At 38.0% G+C, this 23,612-nt stretch overlaps 2 protein-coding genes across 3 annotated transcripts; one reads left to right on the plus strand and one right to left on the minus strand.

The window, feature by feature from the left end:
• Positions 1–132: 132 nt before the first annotated feature.
• LOC117992884 (uncharacterized) lies at positions 133–16,476 on the plus strand. 2 transcript variants are annotated; one of them, XM_034980599.2, is made up of 4 exons: positions 133–282; positions 2,299–2,460; positions 5,631–5,736; positions 16,202–16,476. In XM_034980599.2, the coding sequence occupies exons 1-4, from the start codon at positions 228–230 to the stop codon at positions 16,326–16,328; spliced, it is 450 nt and encodes a 149-aa protein (XP_034836490.1). In that variant the 5' UTR covers positions 133–227; the 3' UTR covers positions 16,329–16,476. The 2 variants fall into 2 exon arrangements, with proteins under 2 accessions (XP_034836490.1, XP_069360187.1); XM_069504086.1 differs by having other exon boundaries at positions 2,299–2,457.
• Positions 16,477–16,872: 396 nt separating this feature from the next.
• On the minus strand, positions 16,873–18,427 carry LOC117992874 (uncharacterized). Its single transcript, XM_034980590.2, has 2 exons — positions 18,083–18,427; positions 16,873–17,831 (listed from the first exon to the last, which is right to left on the minus strand). Exons 1-2 carry the CDS (start codon positions 18,120–18,122, stop codon positions 17,164–17,166), a joined length of 708 nt encoding a protein of 235 aa, XP_034836481.1. The 5' UTR covers positions 18,123–18,427; the 3' UTR covers positions 16,873–17,163.
• Between the last annotated feature and the right edge of the window lie 5,185 nt (positions 18,428–23,612).

Consider the following 23,612-nt stretch of genomic DNA (forward strand, 5'->3'; position numbering starts at 1 on the left):
TTAAAACTTATACTTAAAACAACGCTCTCGATTTTTTATTTCCCTAATCTTAGATGATAACTTTTTGCTAACTCGGACCGTTATTACGAATGGCTACGAAAATGCGCACGGCTGCACATACGATGCCTTTAAAGCCTCCACGAATATACATATAAAGTATATAAACACTTTGGACTTGCTCGTAGAAGCCAGTTTTGAAGCAGCATCTGCAGAGACACGACGTCAGCATGCAGAGTGTGACTTTGATCGTATTTGCGGCCATTGTGGCCATGGCTTTAGCAGGTTAGTGCTCCCCATTTTTTGTCATCACTCAAGCTGACTCGACAGTTGTGTTTCCTTTTTTATAAACATTGTGTATAGCTTAATATCCCATTGGTTTCAGCTATGGCTAATGGAAATAGTTTCCTGTGTCCTTTTGCATTAAGTTTTTTTTGTAAAATATAGGTACCTAACTATATTTACTTAAGTTTACCTACGGTACGTTGTCACGCTTTGGTGATGTAGTGAAAAAAAAGCGTTTAAATGGCTATATACAAGCCACAGGAACCTACCTAAATAGTTTTAATTTATTTAAAATAGAACCTTACTAATTGGTTAAATAGGTAGGTACTAGGTAGGTACATACTAGTGTTGGTTAAGTAGGTAGGTAACTGGTATTATCTTACCTATGTCAATATCTTCTTGCACCTCAATTCGTAATAGTTAGGTACCTACCTTTTACCAGTGATAAATTGCTAGTTGGGCTTATAAACATTGGTAATCATCTATCATGGAAAGCATTGTCCAACTTTTATTTATAAACTACTCTAAGCCCACCCCGGCTTCGCACAGCTAACTTATCACAATTTTAGTAGGGATCTCTAATTTTTAAAATTAAATATAGCCTATGTCACTCAATAATAATGTAGATTTACCTCTTTATAATAAACTAGCTGATGCCCGCGACTTCGTCTGCGTGGATTTACATTTTTCAAAATCCCGCGGCAACTCTTTGATTTTCCGGGATAAAAAGTAGCCTATGTGCTAATCTAGGGTATACTCTATTTCCATCCCAAATTTGATCAAAATCCGTTCATCTGTTTTTGCGTGATTGAGTAACAAACATCCAAACATCCACACTTTCACATTTATAATATTATATTAGGATTCATAATATTACAACAAGCTAGGATCTACATGATGCCCGCGACCTAGTGAACGTTGACGCGTGGATTTAGTTTATATAATCCCGTGGGAACTCTTTGATTTTCTGGGATAAACAGTAGCCTATGTAGCCTTCCTCGGGGTGCAAGCTATCTCTGTAACTTTCGTCAGCACTGGTTGAACAGATGGGCCCTGAAAAGCTAACAGACAGACTCATTTTCGTATTAGATTATATGATGAAAACTTATTATTACGATCTAGGCATGTTTAAAAACTTAAAAGTCTTAACAAAAAGTTAAGTAAAACGAACTTCCATCGGCTAACAATCGTTTAATTGGAAATCGATTCATCAGTGAAGTCATGGAATCGTAAGGTCATATAACTCACGAATTATCCGTTGATAAACGTTGATGATCTCAACATTTCAGGGAGTTACTTATGTCCCTACAACTTCGAATGAGCAATTACTTATCTTTTTATATTAAGTATATCCACATTATGTAAAGCAGTACTTATCATTACTGACAGCCAACGCACAACCTAAACCGGAAGACCTTTAAAGGGAGGATTTATAGGTAGGATATACAAAGGATTTTCAGAAATTCCACCCGAGCGCAGCTAGTCCACTGTCCATCAGATCCATTCAAACAGACTTTTGGCATTCTAAGATGCAGAACGGGCAAGTAAGTAGATATATATTCAGAATGACGTCCACGGCTAGACATAGGTCTCTTGTAGGCACTTCCACACGCCACGGTCTTGCGCTGCCTGAATCCAGCGGCTCCCTTCGACTCGCCTAGGTTGTCATATCCGTCCACCTAGTGGGGAGGGTCTTCCAACGCTGCGCTTTCCGGTGCAAGGTCGCCATTCCAGCACCTTGGGACCCATCGTCTATAGGTTTTTCAAACTATGCTATGTGCCCTGCCCATAGCCACTTCAGCTTCGCCACCCGCTGAGCTATTCAGAAAAATGCCCGTATCAAATCTGTTTAAATCCATAAGACTTACAATTTTATCACTACTAGACTGAAATCGGACACATTGTTGTAAGTGTTGAACATCGCCAATTATTCCACATAAACTATAGAGGCGCTCTATTTTATTCATAGTAAGTACCTAACCTGACCCTAAGCTTATGTTATGGCCTACATTTCAGAGGGCCAGTACTACGTGCCCCGCTCGTACTACATGATTGACGCGGAGGGCCACGCGTCGGCCCCCGTTCCTCTCCGCAGGCTGCGCCGCTCCGTGAACCCCTACCCGTGGCCCTCCGCAGGATCTTCTGCGAATGCCAACGCTAACGCTGAAGCACAAAGTTGTAAGTAACTTTGAAATATGTTACCATGTCACTTTGAATGAGTTTGTACACAGCTTGGATGAATAACACAAGATCTTATGCTGTGTCCGATCTGAAAAACGTAAGTCAGATGTTTGTTACATGTGAATGAGTAGGCTTCAGTGCATATACTCGTATGTATGATTGCTCTATATTATAAGGCTCTGTACACAAAGTAGTTGCTTTGTATTGCCGAGAGGGATGGTCCGTTATGGGCCAGGAGTTTACTAAACCTTGAGAAGTAGTAAAATAAAAGCCAATTCGAATTTTTAGTTAATAAAAGCCAATGTGAATGTGGAGATCCCGGAATAAATTACTTAGAGTGAAAAAGTTATGAATAACACACCCACATTACCTACCTAGAATCCACGATCAGGAATCCCATTTTGCATTATCAGTCGGCAGCGTTTCTGTAAAATAAAAAGTGCGTGTCAGCCTCGCGCACCGAGATTTCTTTTCGGGTATTTTTTCGACATTATGCACAATGATTTTGCATGATAACGGGAAGTAGGTAGGTACCCTATAGGTTTTCGTGACATACACGAAAACAGACGGACAGATAAATGGAGAGACAACGAAGTGATCCTATAAGGATAATTTTTCCTTTTGAGGTACGGAAACATATTTTTTTTTTGCGTTCGCTTCGCTTGCGCTTATTTTCCATGTTAAATGATTATTTCCTGTTCGTCTCTGTAACTAGTAGAAGGTACTTATTTAAATACAAAACGTTTAACTTACTTAGATATTTTAAAACTACTCAAAGAGAAAGCCTTAACATAATTCTAACGAATTCTATACTTAGTCTGTAAAAAATTACTCATCACGCGGCATTTTAACTCTATGGGTCAACTGTTTCACCTTTAAAATAAGGGCTAAAAATCGAACATTTAACATGAAATTTGACACAAAAAGTTAAAACGGCGTGTGAGGAGTTTATTTTACGCGTTTATGTGTACTTACCAATAATACATATTTTATGTAGACAGCTTAAGCCATCATAGCATAAAAAACTGTCTAAAAAGTTAAGTAGGTAGGTATCCAGCAGTGGCGTGCAGGTCATAGAAGCATAAATGCACTGCTTACCCCAGTTGTAATAGCTCAATGCATATTTTTCATTATGACCTGCCAGTAAACAGGTTTTTTATTATTATTCATTATAGGTATACGCTTGACCACAATCACACCTGATGGGAAGTGATGATGTGGCCTAAGATGGGACGCGTTTACCTAGAAGATGCCTATTCACTCTTGTTTTAAAGATACCCGGGTTGTAATTGGTAGGAAACACATATCGCGGAAGAGTATCCTACCTAACTAATGCATACCCTGGCTTCAAACCCTGTGCACGCCACTGGTATCCAGGTACCTACCAGTCTGCAGATAAGTACCTAATCAAAATCATATAGCACCACTTGCCTAGGTATTCGTTTTTTCTGAGAACAATTAAGGTATTAACTAGGTAAGTATATGGCATATTATTATAAGTGTGAGAAAGAACTTAATATTAGTGTTATTTTGACCTACTGGCTACTTACGATAGCTTACAAGTAGGTAGGTACTTTTACGGGCCTGTAAGTAAATATTGTCTCGCTAAGGTAAAGGCCAAAGACCTTGCGTTTATTGTAGTGAATACTATGCACCTCCCCATCCTGTTTAAGTGTAATAAAATCTATATTCGTGAGGTGTGCAATGTAATTGCAATTTGAGCCTCAATATCTCAACGGGTAAAGGAGTGGACTGAAAACCGAAAGGTTGACGGTTCAAATCCCGCCCGTTGCACTATTGTCGTAACTACTCCTAGCACAAGCTTGACGCTTAGTTGGAGAGGAAAGGGGAATATTAGTCATTTAACATGGCTAATATTCTTTAAAAAAAAACATAGTAATTAAAACATTTCATGTTAGTTAATTAATTCGTTAATAATAATAATTGAGCATTAAATGTTAACAGTTTATATCCATGCAGTTTATAAAACGTTTCCTTGAATATCTAAACTGCCAGTGTTTGCTACATCTTTGTTAGTTTTTTTATAATAGGTTTAAAGTTCCTACGTATTTACATTTGTATGTACATTTTGCAATTAAATATCACTTGCTTGACAGATTTTTTTACATTGACCTTAATTATTTTCGAATTCATCTTTCATTCTGTTGCATTGAGTACCTACTTACCTACGCAAATCTGTGCATTTATATTTCTTAATTTGATCGAAAATTAAGTAGGTAATTTAAATGGAAAATTGTGACTTTCTTAAAAATACCTAATATTTGATAAAAATTACATTATAGAATGCAGGCTGCAGGTTACAAATACATAGTTGCAATTCATAGGAACGCAACGTCAATTTGTATGCGTGCTGGTTGACGCCTGTAAAACGTGTAATGAACATTCCATAGTAACAGTAGAATTGAACGTGTAGAGCAAGTTCAATCGCCGCCGGCGACTGTCTCCGTTCATCTAACGGTCCATACTCTACGACGCACTGGTCAGTAGTTATTAGGTTTATTGGTAACGCAAAAAAAATGATTAGTTCTATCGGAAACGGGAGCACCTATAGCCGAATAGGTGGGAACTTTTTAGATTAACACTATAATAGCGGTTAACAGTTATAATATAAAGCTGATTGTGGTATAAAATGGTGCCACATCTAGAGCACTTGAGATTTAAGTTGACATGTGCGTGACAATTTTTTACGCTAATTTCCTTTATCGACGTCAAATTCGTATCAAACTTAAACTCCAACGAAAAGTATATTCAAAGTAAGCAGCTAATAAGTAGTTATTATTGTACACTTTTTAATTTTCCATTGTTGAAATTACAATATGGTGATAATAAGTATTGACGTAGAAGATTTCACGACAAAATCACTTCAGTAAAAGATTATTGATACTATCAAAGCTGTTAAGTAACTCATTCCCAAGCTTTTTAATGATTTAAATATGTAATCATTTACATTGTAATAGGATTTTACAACAAGTTTACGTTTTATTAAAACTTTGAACTTGTTGAGAGACATTTCCAATCTCCAATATGTCTTTGAGAGCAGCTTAAGTTACTTAAACAGATACTCGGCCTAGAAGTGGACACCACAAGTTTATTTTTATTTCTAGTACATATTTTACATTATGAATCACTTTTTTTTCATTTTCCAGGGGGAGGTGATGCGAATGCTAACGCCAACGCTTACGCTCGAGCTGGCGCAGGCGGCTGGGACATTCCTGCCTGGAACTACGGCTCCTCTAATCCTAATACTCTCAGGTAAGATAATTTTATTTCAATCATCATCATCATCATGATCATCATGATTAACCCACCGTCGGTTCGCTACTAAGCACGGGTATAATCACCCCTGAGAATGAGAAGAGTTTCGGCCATAGTCTGCCACGCTGGACCAGTGCGGATTGGTAGCAGACTTTATGTAAAACTTTGAAGCATGGAGGTTTCCTCACGATATTTTCCTTCACCGTTAAAGCAAGTGATATTATTTAATTGCTTAAAACGCACATAACTCCGAAAAAGAAAAAGAAAAGTTAAGTTGTCCCGGCTTCCCGAATTGGAGGCATCTTACGGCGCTACTGTCACCGATCATTTCAATAATCCACACTTAGTAATATTATAAATGCGAAAGTGTGTGTCTCTTACCTTTTCTACCAATTAAGATGGGGACAGAGATAGTTTGCATCTTAGCATAGATAAATAGGCATACTTAAGCTAAATCCAGAAAATAAAAAAGCTCTCACGCAATTTATTAAGATCTAAAACCACGCGCATGAACTTTCAGGCATTATTTAGATATTTGTACAATTTGCCTTACATTATGATGTTAAATTCTGACAAATAAATAAAGACATACCCTTATTTTAAAATCGACTAATAAACACATTGATGTATGCATAGTAAGCCTACTTACATTTTGAACATAGATTTACTGCCTTGGCTGCCCTCATTGCACTTTCTTTTACCTATTTGGGCGGAGAGTTTTCCGATATTTGTTATTACTTAGCCTTAATTCATCTTATGCTGTGTGGTTAATATGAGGTTTTTCATCTCACCAACGAACGTTGATAGGATTTGAGCGTCTGCCGTAACATAATATTGGCAAATAGAGTAAAATAAACCAAGTTTTCCACTTGGTCTTGGCGTTGTCGATAGATATAAGGTTGAAGTTCAGTTTTAAAACAAAACCTTTAGGGTCCATTTTATCTTGTTGCTAAATTAGTGTTTCTACAGTCTATTCGTAAAGTCGTAGTCAGTTGTAGTAAGTATTTGTTTCGTATTGCGAAGCTCGCAGCGTCGCAGTGTGAGGCTTTAGCTAAACGAGCGTTATTATTGAGTTGTGAGTCGCTTAATCATCGTTCATTAGAAACAACACAACTTACTTAGCATCACCGTGTGGCACAAACAGAACTTTTGTAGGAAACTGAATTAACTAAACGACGCATAACTCAAAAAATTACTTGTTTGTCTGAAGCCCTATAGATGCGCAACCGACGTCAGCGTAGGAATTCAGGTCTTATAGCAATCACACTATTATTTTATTCATTGATCAACAACTCACAATACTTATATATTTTGTGTGTTCATAGGCACTAACTGAAAGCTAAAGAACAAACTAATTCCACGGTGTCGGCTCATCCATCCAGACGCGCATTTTCCACCAGTTGCAAGCCCGCGCCGCCTCCCGCGCACCGCCCGCCGTGCAACTGCCGGAAGATCAGCTATTTATTGTAATTAACATCCTATACTAATAAAGTGTTTTATTTGTTAAGTATTATTGGTTCTTTCACTTTCCCCTATCTCAATGTTATATCTTACCTCTCTCTACTGTAGAGCCAAGATCATCTTCATCATCATCTACTGTAGAGCCACGATACTAGCTTACTAATATGTAGTAATAGTAAGTTAGTATCTACTTAAGATATAAAATTAAGTAACCAAATAATTTGGGTATAAATAAATTATAACTGATAAAACTAAAATACAAATTTGTTATTTCGCGTAGCACATAATTTTCACCGTTTATTGACTGCGAGTTGTGACCCAAGTTTGTATTTTGAAATACTTACAAACCTATTTAAAATAATATGTTAAACTGTGTCATATTTTAAATATAAAATAGTTTAACTTTTTATGTAAGAAAATTTATTTTGTAGCATTATATTAATTATATTAAATCAATCTTAAAATCTTATATTATATAAGAGCTCAACGCTCGTTGAAGTCTTTTCTATGACAAGATTATAACTCGATATTTTATTATTTTAAAAATATATAAAAAATAGAGTAAAGCTTATTTCAAACTACGGGATATAAATTAAATTTTATATCCCGAAGTGTTAAATGAGCTTAAGTAGCATGTCTAAGAATTCTGACTTTGTTCTTTTAAAACAAAAATTTTAAGTAAGTATCCATTTTCATCTCGTACAACGACCAACATAAAACCTACTTGAACTTCTGAGTATTTTACCTAACTTTCTGTATGTATATTGCATTTCGATTATATTGACAATTAGGTACTTTAGTACACTTCAATGGGTACTTACGATGGCTGCTTCGTCATGTCCATCTGTTAATTAATTTTGCTAATGAAGGAAATGATACAACAAAATATTCTATACATTTAAAAACAATTGTTTTGACTGACTGACTGATGTACCATCCATAGCGTACAGTATATCATAGCCGCAAGGGCCGAATTACTTGAAATTATGACAGTAGGTTTCCCTTATAACGCAAGCACTTACTACGAAAGGATTTTCGGAAAATACATCCCTAAGAGGGAGTTAAATAGGAGATGAAAGTTTGTATGAAAGTCCGTTATCTTTCAATGAAATTTGGTATTTAGACTGCGGGTTAAAAATGAAGAACTAAGTAGGTGTTATAAATACTATCTGTCCCGGCTTACTCACGTGTGTAGTCGACGTTAGCCCGACTAGTTTCGAACCCATACGGGGTCCTTTTTCAAGGGAGTCCGTCCGCGCCCGCGCCGCGGTTTTGACTGCGGGACGCACGTGCCGCTGCCCGTAGAGCCCGTTGTGAGGGTGGCTGGGGTGGGGGGGGAGACAGCTGCCGATCGTCTCCCGACAGTTCCTGCTGTTCTTCATCACTGGAACCGTCACCGAAATCCAGGCACGCGGAGCTAATGGTGTCCCGTCCCACGACTGATGCCCTTGTCTTAGCGTCAAAAAGCGGTTTCCACGCTGAGGGTAGCATCCATCCATTGTCACGATTGAAATTCGGGTGGCGACTAATTTCGATCGCTTCCCGTATCTTCCGCGGTACTAGAAACTTTTCCCGGGACAACACGGAAACCTTGTCGAATCGTATGTAGTGCGTCGTACCCGAATTCTGGATATGTTCTGCTATTGCTGACCCATTGGTGTCTACATTTTTGACGCTGCGTATGTGTTCCATCACTCTCGTCTGGATGTTCCGACTGGTCTCGCCTATATAGTTATGGCCACATTCACAGGGAATCATATACACACCGGGTACGTTAAGAGGATCCCTGTCTTTTGGTGAGCGCAACATACTCCGTATTTGTCCAGGGGGCCGGAATCTGGTCTTTATGTCAAACTTACGACGCAGGTGATGGCTTATCTTGTCCGTTATACCCTTTGTAATCGCTTGCGCTTTATTCGGTTCTTCAGATTTCTTTGGTATGAATTTGTTAAATTTAGAAACTTGTATATAGACTTAAATTCGTTTATTTCGATTTATTTCCAGAACAATAAGTAAAAAATTATGCTAATTTAATGAGTCACGATTTTCAATTGACACTTGATAGTTGACTTTGACATCGGCGAAGGTGACGTCTGGTGTTGCCACTTCAACCTTTTACATGCCCCCGGCCTTGGAATTGCCAGGTTCCAAGGTAGTCTTCTTTATCTCTTCTTCGCAAAACAATGGACATATCTTCGCAAATGAGCGTCTCACCACGCCCGATGACGTGCGAATGTCTGCTACACGTGAAATGCCATCCTTGCCTGGGATGGCGTTGATGATGCGTCCAAGAAGCCATTTTAGTGGAGGAAGATTGTCGTCTTTGATCACGACCATCATGCCTGGTTGCAGTGTGTCGACGCCGCTCATCCATTTACATCTCGTCTGCAGTTCGGAGATGTATTCCTTAGACCACCTCTCCCAGAAATGGTGTCGCATCTGCTCCACCCGTTGATAGCGACTGAGGTAGGAGCCGTTTTGGTTTCGCATGTCTTCGTATACTGGCGCTGTCAGAGATCGACCAACCAAGAAGTGGGCAGGACTAAGGGGTAGGAAATCTTGAGGGTCGGACGACATAGGTGATAGAGGACGGGAATTGAGAATTGATTCAACTTGCGTGAGAACTGTGGTAAGTTCTTCGAAGGTTAGGTGTGCGTTGCCTATGACGCGAGTTAAGTGATATTTGGAAGATTTCACTCCAGCCTCCCACAGGCCACCGAAATGAGGACTGTACGCCGGGATAAATTTGAATGTAATGCTTTGACTTACCGCGTATTCGGAGATGTCATCGGAACATCTCGTTAAAAACCTTCCAAATTCGTTCATCGTGCCAACGAAATTTTTCCCATTATCAGAAGTAATTTCTAACGGCTTTGCGCGCCTTGAAATGAAACGCTTAAGCGCCAGAATGTATGATTCAGAAGTCAGGTCACTGACAAGCTCCAAGTGAACTGCGCGAGTCGTGAAGCACACAAATAAACAAATGTATGATTTTACAGTTTTAGCACCTCTACCCTTTCGGTTCAACGTGAGCACTGGCCCTGCATAGTCTACTCCACAATAAAGAAAAGGGTAAGTTGGAGTCACCCGCTCTTTTGGCAGGTTACCCATAAGAGGGTGTAAAGTGTTACCTTTCAATCGCTTACATAAAATACATTCATGAACGACCTGACGTGCAAGATTTCTCCCACCTACAGGCCACCACTGTTGTCGCACCTCATATAATAGCGCTTGAGGGGCTGCGTGGAGCAAACGCTTGTGTTCATGACGTAACAACAAAATTGTAAATCGATGTTTTGAGTTAAGCAGTATAGGATGAATTTTATTGTAATCGAATTCATTTGAATTCATAATGCGACCGCCTACACGTATTAGATCTAAATCTTTATCAACAAATAAATTCAGTTTTAATAGCGACGGTTTTAAATTTCGCTTATTCGTTTTAGTTATTAATTCATATTCCTCGCTGTATGATTCCGATTGCGATAACTTTGCCAAGCCCAGCTCAGCTCTTCTCAATTCATCCGAACTAAGAGCACCAGTCCGCCGATTGATTTTATAGTTGTGCGTGTTGTGAAGAAAGCGAAGCACGTACGCAAAGGCGCGTCTCATTCGATTGAACTGAGAAAACCGAGAAAAGGGAAATAACTCACGTTCTTCAGTGCAAACTAATACTGAAGTAGATTTTACTTCAGGCAGCTCTTCGTGTTTAGTAGCTTGATCTTGGTCTAGTACAATGTCAGAGCTGTCGAAAGTAAGATCGCGTAGGAAAGACGGTCCCTCCCACCACAGTGTGGAAGTGGCAAGATCGTTTAGCAGAACTCCGCGTGATGCCATGTCGGCTGGATTTTCCTTACCACTCACATGCCGCCATGGAAGTTCGCCAGTTAGTTCGTGAATTTCGACAACCCTGTTTTGAACGAAAGTTTTCAATAAATTAGGGGCCATTCGTAACCATCCCAATACTATAGTTGAATCTGTCCAAAATGTTACTTTGTTGAATTGGCAGTGAAGAGCTTCAATAATTTTCTTATATAGCCGCGCACCTAGAACCGCTCCACTCAACTCTAGCCTGGGTATCGTAAGAGGCTTCACGGGCGCGACCTTTGCTTTTGCGCATAGCAATCTATTGCAAATTGTGTTATTTTCCGTAGTAGTGCGAATGTATGCGCACGCACCATAGGCTACCTGCGATGCATCCGTAAAGATGTGCAACTCGATAGACGCAGGGTCCAGCCCAATAGCATGTCTCGGAACGACAATATCGTTAAGCGCCGATAAACTATTCGCAAACCGGTTCCACGCCTCGATGACGTCATTCGGTAGCGCGTCGTCCCAATCAGTTTTCGTTAACCACAACTTTTGCAATAGAATTTTTGCTGTTATGATTGCAGGGCTTAATAAACCCAGCGGATCGAATATTTGCGAAACATGTGACAATATTGTACGCTTAGATATCTGCGTATCATGTTTAAATGTTGTGTTATAATTAAATTCATCGGTAGAATTATTCCACCCTATCCCCAATGTTTTGCACTCGCCTTTTCCATCTAAATTCAATTGCTTTATGCCGTTGAAAACAGACTGATCGCATTCATAATTAAATATCCATTTCCGTAGAGGAAAGCATCCCGATTGCAAAGTTTCATATACCCTTCTGCATAATTCCGTTAGTTCATCTTTGTCGTCTAGGCCTGTAATCATATCGTCGACAAAGAAGTCTTCTGTGATAACTCTTTTGACGTCAGGATCTGAACTGGTAAACCCTAATTCCTTCAGGCATCTTACGGCGAGAAAGGGTGCGGAAGCGGTTCCGTATACGACAGTGTTGAGTCTGTAAATGCCTAAAGATTCCTTTGGATCATCACGCCATACGATCAGTTGCAGGTCTCGCTGATCTTCAGATACTAGTATTTGACGATACATTTTTTCTACGTCTGCACAGGCTACATACCTGTGCTGCCGCAAACGCAGTAAGATGGCTAATAAGTCGCCTTGTATGGGAGGGCCTACACGTTGGAGACTGTTAAAAGAAACTGACGTGGAAGAAGGAAAACTCGCGTCAAAAACAACACGTAGTTTCGTTGTGGTACTATGCTCTCGGAATACCCCATGGTGCGGCATGAAACAGTGTGGCGTTCCATGACTGTTAATTCGAGTCATGTGTCCTAAATTTTCGTATTCGTGTATGAAATCACTGTACATTTTTTTGTACTCTGGTACGCGTTGTAGCCGCTTTTCTAACGACATAAATCTGTTAACGGCTTGAGGATGCGTCTCACCTAATTCATGTGGTGATAATTTGAGGGGAATGCTTACGCAAAACCTTCCGTCATTATTGCGCGTAGTAGTTTTGACGAAATGATCTTCGCACGCCTTTTCCTCCTCTGTGCGCGTGTCACATGGCTTAAGTAGTTCCTCAGTCTCCCAGAACAGACGTAGTTGATCGTTAACCGCTTGAGAGAAATTGCACTGGATGTGGCCCTTATTGTGCGTATTAATATGTAAGGGACCTGAAATAATCCAGCCTAGTCGCGTATTTTGCAAGAATGGACCAGCAGGTAAACGCATTTTACCCTGGCTCAGTAAGTCCCAGAACTTGTCCGCACCTATAAGTAAGTCTATGCTCTGACCTTCATAGAAGTCGGGATCTGCTAACTGTAAGTTACTGGGAATTTTAAATTGCGCATCTTGTTTAGGTATAGCAGAAAAGGTAGATGTAATGTTCGGTAGCACTATACATTGTAAGCGTGTAGTATAGGAGCTGGTGCGTGATTTGATTTCAATATCGCAGATTAGCGTAGCCTGTGTAACTGAATTTCCAACACCACGTATTTCTTGAGCGGACTGTATCACTGGTATGTTTAGAATATCGCATAAAGATTTTTTTATAAGGCAACGTTCACTACCAGAATCTAAAAGAGTGCGGGCTAAATGATAATTATTAAATTTATCACGTACTTCAACTAATGCAGTCGATAACAGGACTCGTTGCACGCAGGGATATTGGGCACATAATGTCTCTGTGTGCATGCTTGTTTGACTCTCAAATGGTTGAGATGCAGCAACGGTGTTGAGGGACGCTAAAGTGACTATAGATGGTCTTTTTTCATCGCTTCGCATCGCTTGAGATGGTACTTGGCCTTTAGGGTCAGTACTTTTATCACAAATTAAAGAATTATGCTTAATATTATCACACTTTCTGCACGGTCCAAATCTACAGTCAGCTGCTGTATGCCCTCCGGGCCGCAAACAATTTTCACATAATTTATGGTCCCGTACAAATTTTAATCTTGAGTTTAAATCTAAACCTAGGAATTGACTGCAGGCGTATAGTGCATGATTAGATTTACAAAGTAAACATGAACGCTGTGTAACATGTGGTTTGCTCTTAGCGCTAGAAACATTGCAGTGTACCTTAGAATTTGTGTTTGCATGGTGTTTCTTACTATCATTTGGTTTGGTACTATTTGCCTGCAAAGTGTCTAGCATGTCTGCCCTATCCTTTAGAAATGTTAATAATACTTCAACTTTCAAGCGGGACTTGGAATCCTCAGATTTATTTGAAATTGTATTTCTGTGTTGTTCCCATGCTCGCTCTGTTGTTTTATCAAGTTTGGAAACAATAATATATATTAAAATTGAATCCCAGCTTTCAACGGGTTCGCCTAATATTTTTAATGCACGTAGATTTTTTAAATAACTGTCTATTAAATTTCTTAATAAATCTGGTGACTCCCTTGTCATGGCCTGAAGTGTAAACAATGCCTTAATATGACTATGAATTAGTAACCTATTGTTATTAAATCTATTTAAGAGTAACTCCCACGCTACCGAGTAATTATCAGCTGAGAACTCCACTGAATCTATAACTAGTGCTGCGCTGCCCTTTAGGGATGATTTCAGGTAATGAAACTTTTGAATACTACTTATCTGAGTGGATTCATGAACCAACGATTGAAAGGTGTCTCTAAACTCTAACCAGCGGTCACATGAACCATCAAAGGTAGGTACTGAGATAGTAGGTAACTTTACTGTGTCATTGTGACTATGACAGCTCCTAGAGCATGCACTTGTGACCTCCTTCTTTATCATACCTTCAGCACGAGCCAATGTACTGTAATAACTATTTTCAAACGCATCACGTTGATTTAATTGTTCTTCTAAGTCTAAGTCTAAAACTGACTCTTCTATTTTAGTCTGAAGCTCGTTGAACTCAGCATAAAGGCTCGATGCTCCTTGCAAACGCAACTTTAGATCAACTTGAGTTTCAATGGGCAAAATTTCGTCAGACAACCCATTGACATATGATGAAAATCTAGTTAATCTACTTTTAACTATAGCGCGTTTTTTAATTAAATCACGTATTAACTGATTAGTGCCCTCGTCATCAGTTAATGTTATTTTATACGGCGATCTAGACCTAGGTTTTGTCTCATTTGTAAGACTCATTTCGATAGCCTAAAAAGGTTAGAGTGAAAGACGAAATTCTATGCGTTTTGACGGGGAAAGGCTATGAAACAATAAACAAATAAGAAAGTGGAGTTGTACTCACGTTTAACGCGTAGAAATACCTTAGGAAAAGGGGTAAGTAGATGGGAGTGGTTGGTGATCCACGCTGGCCATCCGGTTCGAATAGGAACAGCTATGTAATCGCTTGCGCTTTATTCGGTTCTTCAGATTTCTTTGGTATGAATTTGTTAAATTTAGAAACTTGTATATAGACTTAAATTCGTTTATTTCGATTTATTTCCAGAACAATAAGTAAAAAATTATGCTAATTTAATGAGTCACGATTTTCAATTGACACTTGATAGTTGACTTTGACATCGGCGAAGGTGACGTCTGGTGTTGCCACTTCAACCTTTTACACCCTTGACATAGGTTAAGTAGGCTGGTGATCGTTCTGCGCTCACCGGTTTTCGCCTTGAAGTGTTTTGTGCCAATCGATAACTTTGACGCCAATTGTAACCGTTATATTCCAGGGCTTGTCTGACTTGGTTTAGTTCATCCTTCACGTAGGGTGGGTCACATAGGTTTAGGGCTCTGTTTATGAGGCTCCTCGGCACTGACGCTAGATGCGATGGGTGGTGATGAGAGCTAGCGTGTAGGTATTTATTAGTGTGTGTGGGTTTCCGGTAAACTGTCGTGCGGAACCCGCCTCCTGGTGTCCGTATAACCATGACATCCAAAAATGGCAACCTACCTTCTTTTTCTTCCTCTATCGTGAAGTGCACCTTCCTATGTAACCCATTCAGGTTCTGGAATACTTGAGACAACTCTTCCTTGTTCACTATGGCGAAAATATCATCCCCCCCCGTATGGGTTCGAAACTAGTCGGGCTAACGTCGACTACACACGTGAGTAAGCCGGGACAGATAGTATTTATAATGGAAATCACTCACGGTAGTTTAAACGCTAAAATAAGTAGGTGTTTTTCAATTTTTGGAAACTCTAATCCCAAGGGGCTAAAATATTGTCATAATTATCATCATAATCAACCCATGAAAGGCTCACTACAGAGTATGGGTGTTTTCTCAGAAGAGAGGGGTTTTAGCGATATTCTACCTCGCTGGCCAAGTGCTGATGGGCAGACTTCACACACCTTGAGACCATTATGGAGAACTGACAGGCATGCAGGTTTCCACACGATGTTTTCCTTCACTGTTAAAGCAAGTGATATTTTAATTACTTAAACACACAAAAACTCCGAAAAGTTAGAAGTGCGTGTCAGGGATCGAACCCCCGACTTCCGATAAGACGGCGGACTCAACCATTAGGCTATCACGGCTTCACGGTTAAATAGTACATTAAAGTATTTAACCCGTGCGGTACCATTTAGGTAGCGGGAAGTGGGTGGATAAGGAAGGCGGAGGACCGTGTGGTGGTGCGCTTTCGGGAAGGCCTATGACCAGCAGTGGACGCAAACAAGCTGATTGATTAATTGAAATTAGAGATACAATATACCTAGTACCTAATTAGCAAAATATTTCAATTTCAGCCCTGGATTAGCACGTCGTCAATTTGGATCAGTCGAAGGCGGTCGGTCAGTCAGTGCAGGCTCATCAGTCGACATCGACTCATCCGGCAAAGGACACTATGATCAATATACTTCCGTCGCAAACTGAATACCCTCATTCATACCTATAAGCTACAACACTGAAAAATAATGACCTGCTAATATTGCTGTATTACTTATTTTTTTAGGTGCATTAAATTATTTAAACCTAAATGCCATCGCTATAAAATATTAAAACTTTGTCAGAGCTTTTAAAATTTTGGATTTTATTTATCCATGTATTTTAATTATTGAGTCTTTAAAAATAAAAACCGGCCAAGTGCCGGCGACCCACCCAACCAGCGAGTTAGTTCCGTATTACAGTCGTATTTTTTCGACATTTTGTACGATAAATCAAAAACTATTATGCATAAAAATATGTTTTAGAATATACAGGTATGTATATTCTTATGATACCCTTTGACTTACTATACTCGGTACTTATATTAAGTAATCTTACTTTGAAAATACAAAGTAATTAAGTATTTGTTCATGAACCCATTTTAATATTTGTTTGTGATGTAACCACAAATTTACGGTTTTCGGATTTTTTCCCCTTAAGTGTGCTATAAGCCCTTTGTAATTTCGTTAACAATAAAGTTGTTTAAATTAAATTAAAAAAATTAAAATACAGTAAATTGACTTAGTTCATATTTATTATTAAAAATACAGTAAAATAATAGTTAATACTGTTGAGAGAGCCAACTTAAATATGTTATTTATATTTTATCAGTACCCGTAGTATTTCGATTGGTTTCGATTAAACAATAAAATTTATTGAAAAAAACAATGTAAATAATTAATCAAAAAAAATATTGAAACAGTAAAAAAATTAGATAATTAATGAGAATGGTCTACTTACTATTAGCTCATATTATTATTTACTACTTACTAAATTATTTTTATTAATGTGGTAGTTCCAATCGGTACTGAGGTTTGTTGTAGTTGTACCCAGGCGATGGCTCAGGTACGGGTACAGGCGCGGGTGCAGGTGCAGGTGCAGGTGCGGGTGCTGGTACTGGAACAGGTTGTGGTACCGGTTGCGGGAAAATAGGTACTTGGGGGGGTGTTACAATCACAGCGTCGTCTGTAAACCCAACATCACGAGCAGATGGCACGAGCTGCTGCTGGTATTGTGCACGATAGAACTGCGGTTGCACTTGTTGAGGTGTCAAATACTGCTGCGGTTGCAACTGTTGCGGTGAATAATATTGCTGTTGTTGAAACTGCTGCGGTGAGTATTGCTGTTGTTGAAACTGCTGCGGTGAGTAATATTGCTGTTGTTGATACTGCTGGGGACTATTTGGGACTCCGTACTGCTGTTGAACGTTGGGTACTCCATACTGTGTTGGTAACTGCATCCGTCCGAACATGTTTTCTAAAAAGGGGAATTTGTTGGTAATTTTTGACCACAGTCCGCCGTTGCCGCCGACTTGGTTGCTACCGCCATTTCCCCAGAACAACTGTTGCGACGGTTCATAGCCAAAGTTCCGGTCTACTTCAACAGCATAGGGGTCGTTTGCATCTATGTTGTAGAGTAGTTCCCGTTGTACATTGTAACTTACAACGCAACCTAGAATAAAAAATATTATGTAGATTCAGCAACAACTACAAATGCAATAAAAGAAAGTACCATATTATATGTAGCCAAGTAAACTGAATAAAATATTTATTAATAATTAATTATTTTTACAAAGTGTACTAGAATAATTCTCCTGAGATCCTTTTTAATTTGAAAGTAAAAAAGTTTAATGAATAGAATTAGATATAAGTCAATTTCTAATTAAAATCACAATCACACATAAACACTGTCACAACACCTACCTACGATGCTACAAAATAAAAAGATGATCGGTGCATTCATTTTCGCACGAGTTACTGAACCTCAACTGTGTGTCATTGTTGCCTGTCTTTGCCTTTATACCGGCTGTGTTTACTCCTAAATGAGGACCTTGAGGAAAAATTCTCGTAACCCAATATTGAAAGTGTGAGGTAATGCGTGGTAGCGGCTCACCCAGCGGCCAGCGGATGGCACTGCGTGGACAATAGGCGTGACATCTAGGTGACTCGTACGTCGCCGGCTTCTGCATTCACAGGCCGTGGCGAAAACAAACTTTTCGTGATCGATCGCAGATGTCAGGTACATAATAAAGATTCGATTACGTAAGTTACGTAACGCCTTTTTTATGCAATTTTATACCTACATCTAGATCTTTAATTGTAATTTTATGTTCATTTTTAAATGTAAAACTTATGAGGGTACAGAGTCAGCCTTCATGACATTTAAATACCATTATTCATGCAATTATGAAAATAATAAAGTAAAATGATATTACTTAACTTCTTATAAATAAGCCTCTGGGCTGTACTAAATTATTCCTATCAATCATCTTATGATAAACAGGTTAATACAAATTAACAGATGTATAGACATAGAAGTCAAAAGCTTTTTGTCGGCTGCAACGAGAAGACACGGTTAGGGAAAAAATAGATTTTAAAAAGGTACAGCCTGTATAAGATATCTATATCTATTCGTGAAAAATGCATTGGAACTCGTCCGTGCGTGTGTTTGCCCAACATACCTAATCGGCATTATTCATAAGATAACGAGTATTTGTCTTCGATAATTGTCACGGTATTGTCGTTCGTAGCGCAGAAGCATTTTGCGAAATATTGCTTCATAACACTCACGACGTAGGTAAAAATAGAGATAGCTGTTATGAATGAATAATTGTTTTAAAGCTAAATGGTCATTTGTATAGACAGGTAGGTAAATTAGATTAGATTTCAGTGTTACTTACTTATCGAAAGAATTTCCAGATTACAATTTTAACTGGGTTACATACGAGGGAGTCATCTATTTGCAAAGCAAGATAATAACAATCACTAATCTACTTATAAAAGACTAGCTTATGCTCGCGACTTCGTCCGCGTGGACTACACAAATTTCAAACCCCTATTTCACCCCCTCGGGGTTGAATTTTCGAAAATCCTTTCTTAGCGGATGCCTTCGTCATAATAGCTATCTGCATGCCAAATTTCAGCCTGATCCGTCCAGTAGTTTGAGCTCTGCGTTGATAGATCAGTCAGTCAGTCAGTCAGTCAGTCAGTCAGTCAGTCAGTCACCTTTTCCTTTTATATATTTAGAATACGTGTCGAATTGAGATTAAGCTCCTTTTTGGAAGTCGGTTAAAAATTAACATATTTATGGGTAATAGATTATAGATAGAGTTATACTTATATTTTAACCCATAACATCAATCCGAAATTTCAAAAGATCCTCTGGCTTTATCGTTTATGAGAACATTACCCCTGCAACATCTGAAATGAGGAGTTGGAACCCGGAGTTGAAACCAAATTCGTGTGCGAAGTTATCAAGTTAACAAGAATCGGTACAATACCTACCTACTTAGAAGTTTTAAAAGTATATCGCAAAATTGAAATCGTGAAGCTAAGTATACGTTTTAGTACTTACGAATAAATATATAAAAAAAATTGTAAGGAAGTAAGTATCATTCAAAAGTTTCAAAAATCAAAAGTTTTCTGACGGACAATTTAATTTTTTAACTAAAAATTCATGAATTCGTTTTACAGGGAAGCATTGTTAAGCATTGTCACTGTAATGTACCTACATTGAGTTTTCAAAATAGATGCAATTTTTTTGCGTCTTTTTATCGTGTTTTCTTTTTACAGACTTTCAAATGTAGTAGGTTCTCAATTCGGTGCGTTTTTAGAGAAGTAGGTAAGGTGGAGATAATAATGATAAGATAATAATAGATGGAGATCGATAAGTAGTTGGGCTGATTTAAATACTTACTAACTTTGTACAAAGTTTATAAAACCAATTTTTTAAACAGAAACACTTAAAACAAAAGACAGACCCATTTGCCTATTTCTTAAGCCTATGCGTAGGTATAAACGACTCTTGTATAAATATTCTATTTCCAAATAATTTTATAATAATTTCAATTTAAATGTATTCACAGCTCGTTTATCACAGTTATCTTTAAATCTAGCTTAAAGTTCAACATTGATCATCCAATTAGGTAAGTGGTCAATGGGTCAATAGGCATCTCGTTTTACTGGCATATCACCGTCAAGTCATACTTTTTCTCAAGATTTCTGTCGTTTAAAATCAAATGTAAACGTAGGTATCTTGAATTGGAAAAATGTACTAAACTAACGTACTTAGCAGTAGCTTATTATTGATTTTTCGAAGTTTAGATGGTTTGTGTGTGACAAGTGACACATCAATTTTTTTTTTTTTTTTAATAAATAAAATCTTTAATATCTTTACAAACATGTAGTTTAATAAGCTTTAGTGTAAGGCCCTGCCTCCTGAGGTAGTGTAAACTGTGTTTCAGGAGGCATTAGGATAGCAATTAACCGCTAGTACTAGAAACCTAGATTTTGTATGATGATTCTCTGTAAAACGTAGACCCTCAGTAAGAGAGGATTTTCAGACATTCTAACTGGATCTTTAGAAGTCTAAATCCATGCAGAATAAGCTAGTTATAAGATATAAAGTCAATAAACAATAATAAAGCTTTAGATTTTCGCGTAATGAATGAAGTGAATGAACTTTAAGTTCAGATATGTAGGTTCTTATGCGATTATAAATAAGCAACGATATATATGAGACTTGAGAGAAATGTATGAGTTGACCCATAAATATAATTTAAAAATATAATGTTTAAATTATTTACTTAATGAAGATATTACCCTGAAATAATGACGGTAATACCTATTAAGAATGTTTTAAAAGTATCTCTTACGAAAACTCAGTCGTAAATCAAGACACACAGCTACTTACTTAAACACATTACATTTTACTTTGGGACCAACTTATTAAGTAAATTATATACTTAATTGTACCTTTAAATCAATTAGGTAGGTAAATCCATTTTAAGCGTTTCTTAATGAGAAGATTAAGAGATAAAAGAAAACAAAAACTACTTAATACAACACTGCATCTCGATATTTCATCATCATTATCAACCGATAGACGTCCACTGCTGGACATAGGTCACTTTTAAGGACTTCCACACGCCACGGTCTCCTCATTTTTGATTTGATCGCGTAGAGAAACTCCACGCATAGCTCTCTCCATGTTATAGGCCGAACTGCCAAAATGCGTAAAGTCGCATAGCTGTACGTTTTATTATTTATGATCAATACAATGAAACATTTATCTTAACGTTTATTCGATGTCTCATTATGCAATAACTGTTTTAAGAAAGTTTCCGATGCAATACCATAAGTAGATGAGCATAAAAACAGGGCCACGTTGTCATTAATAAATTATTTCGACAGGAGAGGGATTTCGTACTTTGTATGTTAACGAGATTCAATTTCATGCCTTTAACTTGTTTCCAACAATACTAAATAAGTAATGATGTTACCCGTTGAGGAGCTTTATCCTCTATCTCCAAAACTATTCATAAATCTTTACCAAACTTACATGGGACCAACCTTTGTAGAGAAACAAGAATAATTGTGAAAATCAATTCTTTGACCGAGGTATGGAGTGAAATGTAAAATCAATAAAAAAATCCTGTATCTCGAAGAAAACCTAATGTTTTTCGGGATAAAGCTATCCTATATAACCCAGAGAAGTAGGTATGCCAAATTACGCTCAAATTCGTTATCAAAGTAGTTTCAGCGTAAAGTGTGAACAAACAGACAAAGCTTCCAGAGATAGAAATCGTCCAGAGTAGGTATAGATTATGTTATCGTACCTATTATTTTTTATCTTAGGTAAGAGAGGTAACGCCCCGCACACCCGCACAGCCCCCGCACTAACCCGTTGCAGGCAAGCGCGAGTGACGCGCGGGAGTACGGAGCGTCCCCCGCCTCATACCTCGATTGCTATCACAAGTCACAACCTGTCGCGGACTGTAGATGTAACGCGCCAATAAGCGCGACGACAGTAGCGTGTCTCCGCGATTTGAAAGAATTTACTTATACGAGTACCTACCTACAATTTCTTGTGTTACATTTTCTAGGAACCTTCGGAGTCGCTGCCATTATGTATCTTAATATTGTAAAGTCATTAGGATTCTAAGCACACTATAACACTACCTCACTGTATTGAATGTTGGGGCATCAGTTACGTACCATTATTTATTTAAATGTGTAAAAAGTTTGTTCATTTACAATACAAATACTAAGTCAAGTAGGTATTAGACGAGCCTTATACTTACTGGTTCAATTTTGAACATTTACTTACTCTGTTTTTTAACCGACCTCAAAAAAAAGGAGGAGGTTCATAAGATTTTTTTTATATGTTTGTTACGCGATTACTTCGTCAAATTATGAACTGATTTTGATTTTTTTTGATTTGTAATTTTTTTCCGGAATCAAACCTGTTACTAAGTAAGTAATAGGAAAGAAATGAAAATAGATTGTATGCTATATGCTATGTATTATGGTTAATAGTCTACTTTTTACAAAGCTATTATATTGATCACGATCGATTTGTAACCCGTTGAGGAGTTCCGTCCTTTATTTCCGAAACTGTTCATCAAATCTGTATCACACTTACCTACATGGCACCAACATGATAGCATAACCTTTGTATAGAAAAAAGAATTGTGAAAATCGGTTCAAATTTGACGGAGTTATGGAGTAAAATCAATAAAAAATTGATCCCTTATTTCGAAGAATCCATTTTTTCGGCATAAAAACTACCCTATATGTTAACGGTTAACCCAGACTATCAGCTGCCACTGTACCAAACTTTGTGATGAGGGCACAGACAGACATACAGCCAGAGAAAAATTAAAAAAAATTGTTTTGAGTCTATATCGAAAATAATGTTTCCGCCGATTAAGATTTTCAAAATATATTTAATGTACAGAAATTGTCCAGACAGTTTTATTATAATAAGTAGGTAGGTACTAGGTACCTACCTATACTATACAGATTATCCCACTGGTACGCCTGATTGTAAAAATAAAGCAATAGTAGCGTATCTATCAATTGCTGTTTTAATTTTAATGATTTTGAGTACAAAAAGATACAATCAGATGAAAATGTGCATTTCCAAAGGTCTATAAGAGTTGGAGCATAGCGTAGACTTAATAACTTCTTAATAATCCGATGGTTTTGATCGGCGATATGCATGATGCGGCATTACCAGTAAGTACCTACGAAATTTACCAGCCGCGCCGGAGTCTCCCACAAGTAGTTAGGTAGTACCTAAGTAAGTAGATTAGAGACCCAAAGTCTAAAATAAATAGTAGGTAATCAAACAAGGACGTAAAGTCGCGTACAACAGGTAATTTTATTATTATAAGCTATGGAGTTTCACTCACCGCCAAAGAATTTATTTATAATATATAAATTTTCGATT

The sequence above is a fragment of the Maniola hyperantus genome, chromosome 2, assembly GCF_902806685.2.
Source record: "Maniola hyperantus chromosome 2, iAphHyp1.2, whole genome shotgun sequence".
Taxonomy (NCBI): Eukaryota; Metazoa; Arthropoda; class Insecta; order Lepidoptera; family Nymphalidae; genus Maniola; species Maniola hyperantus.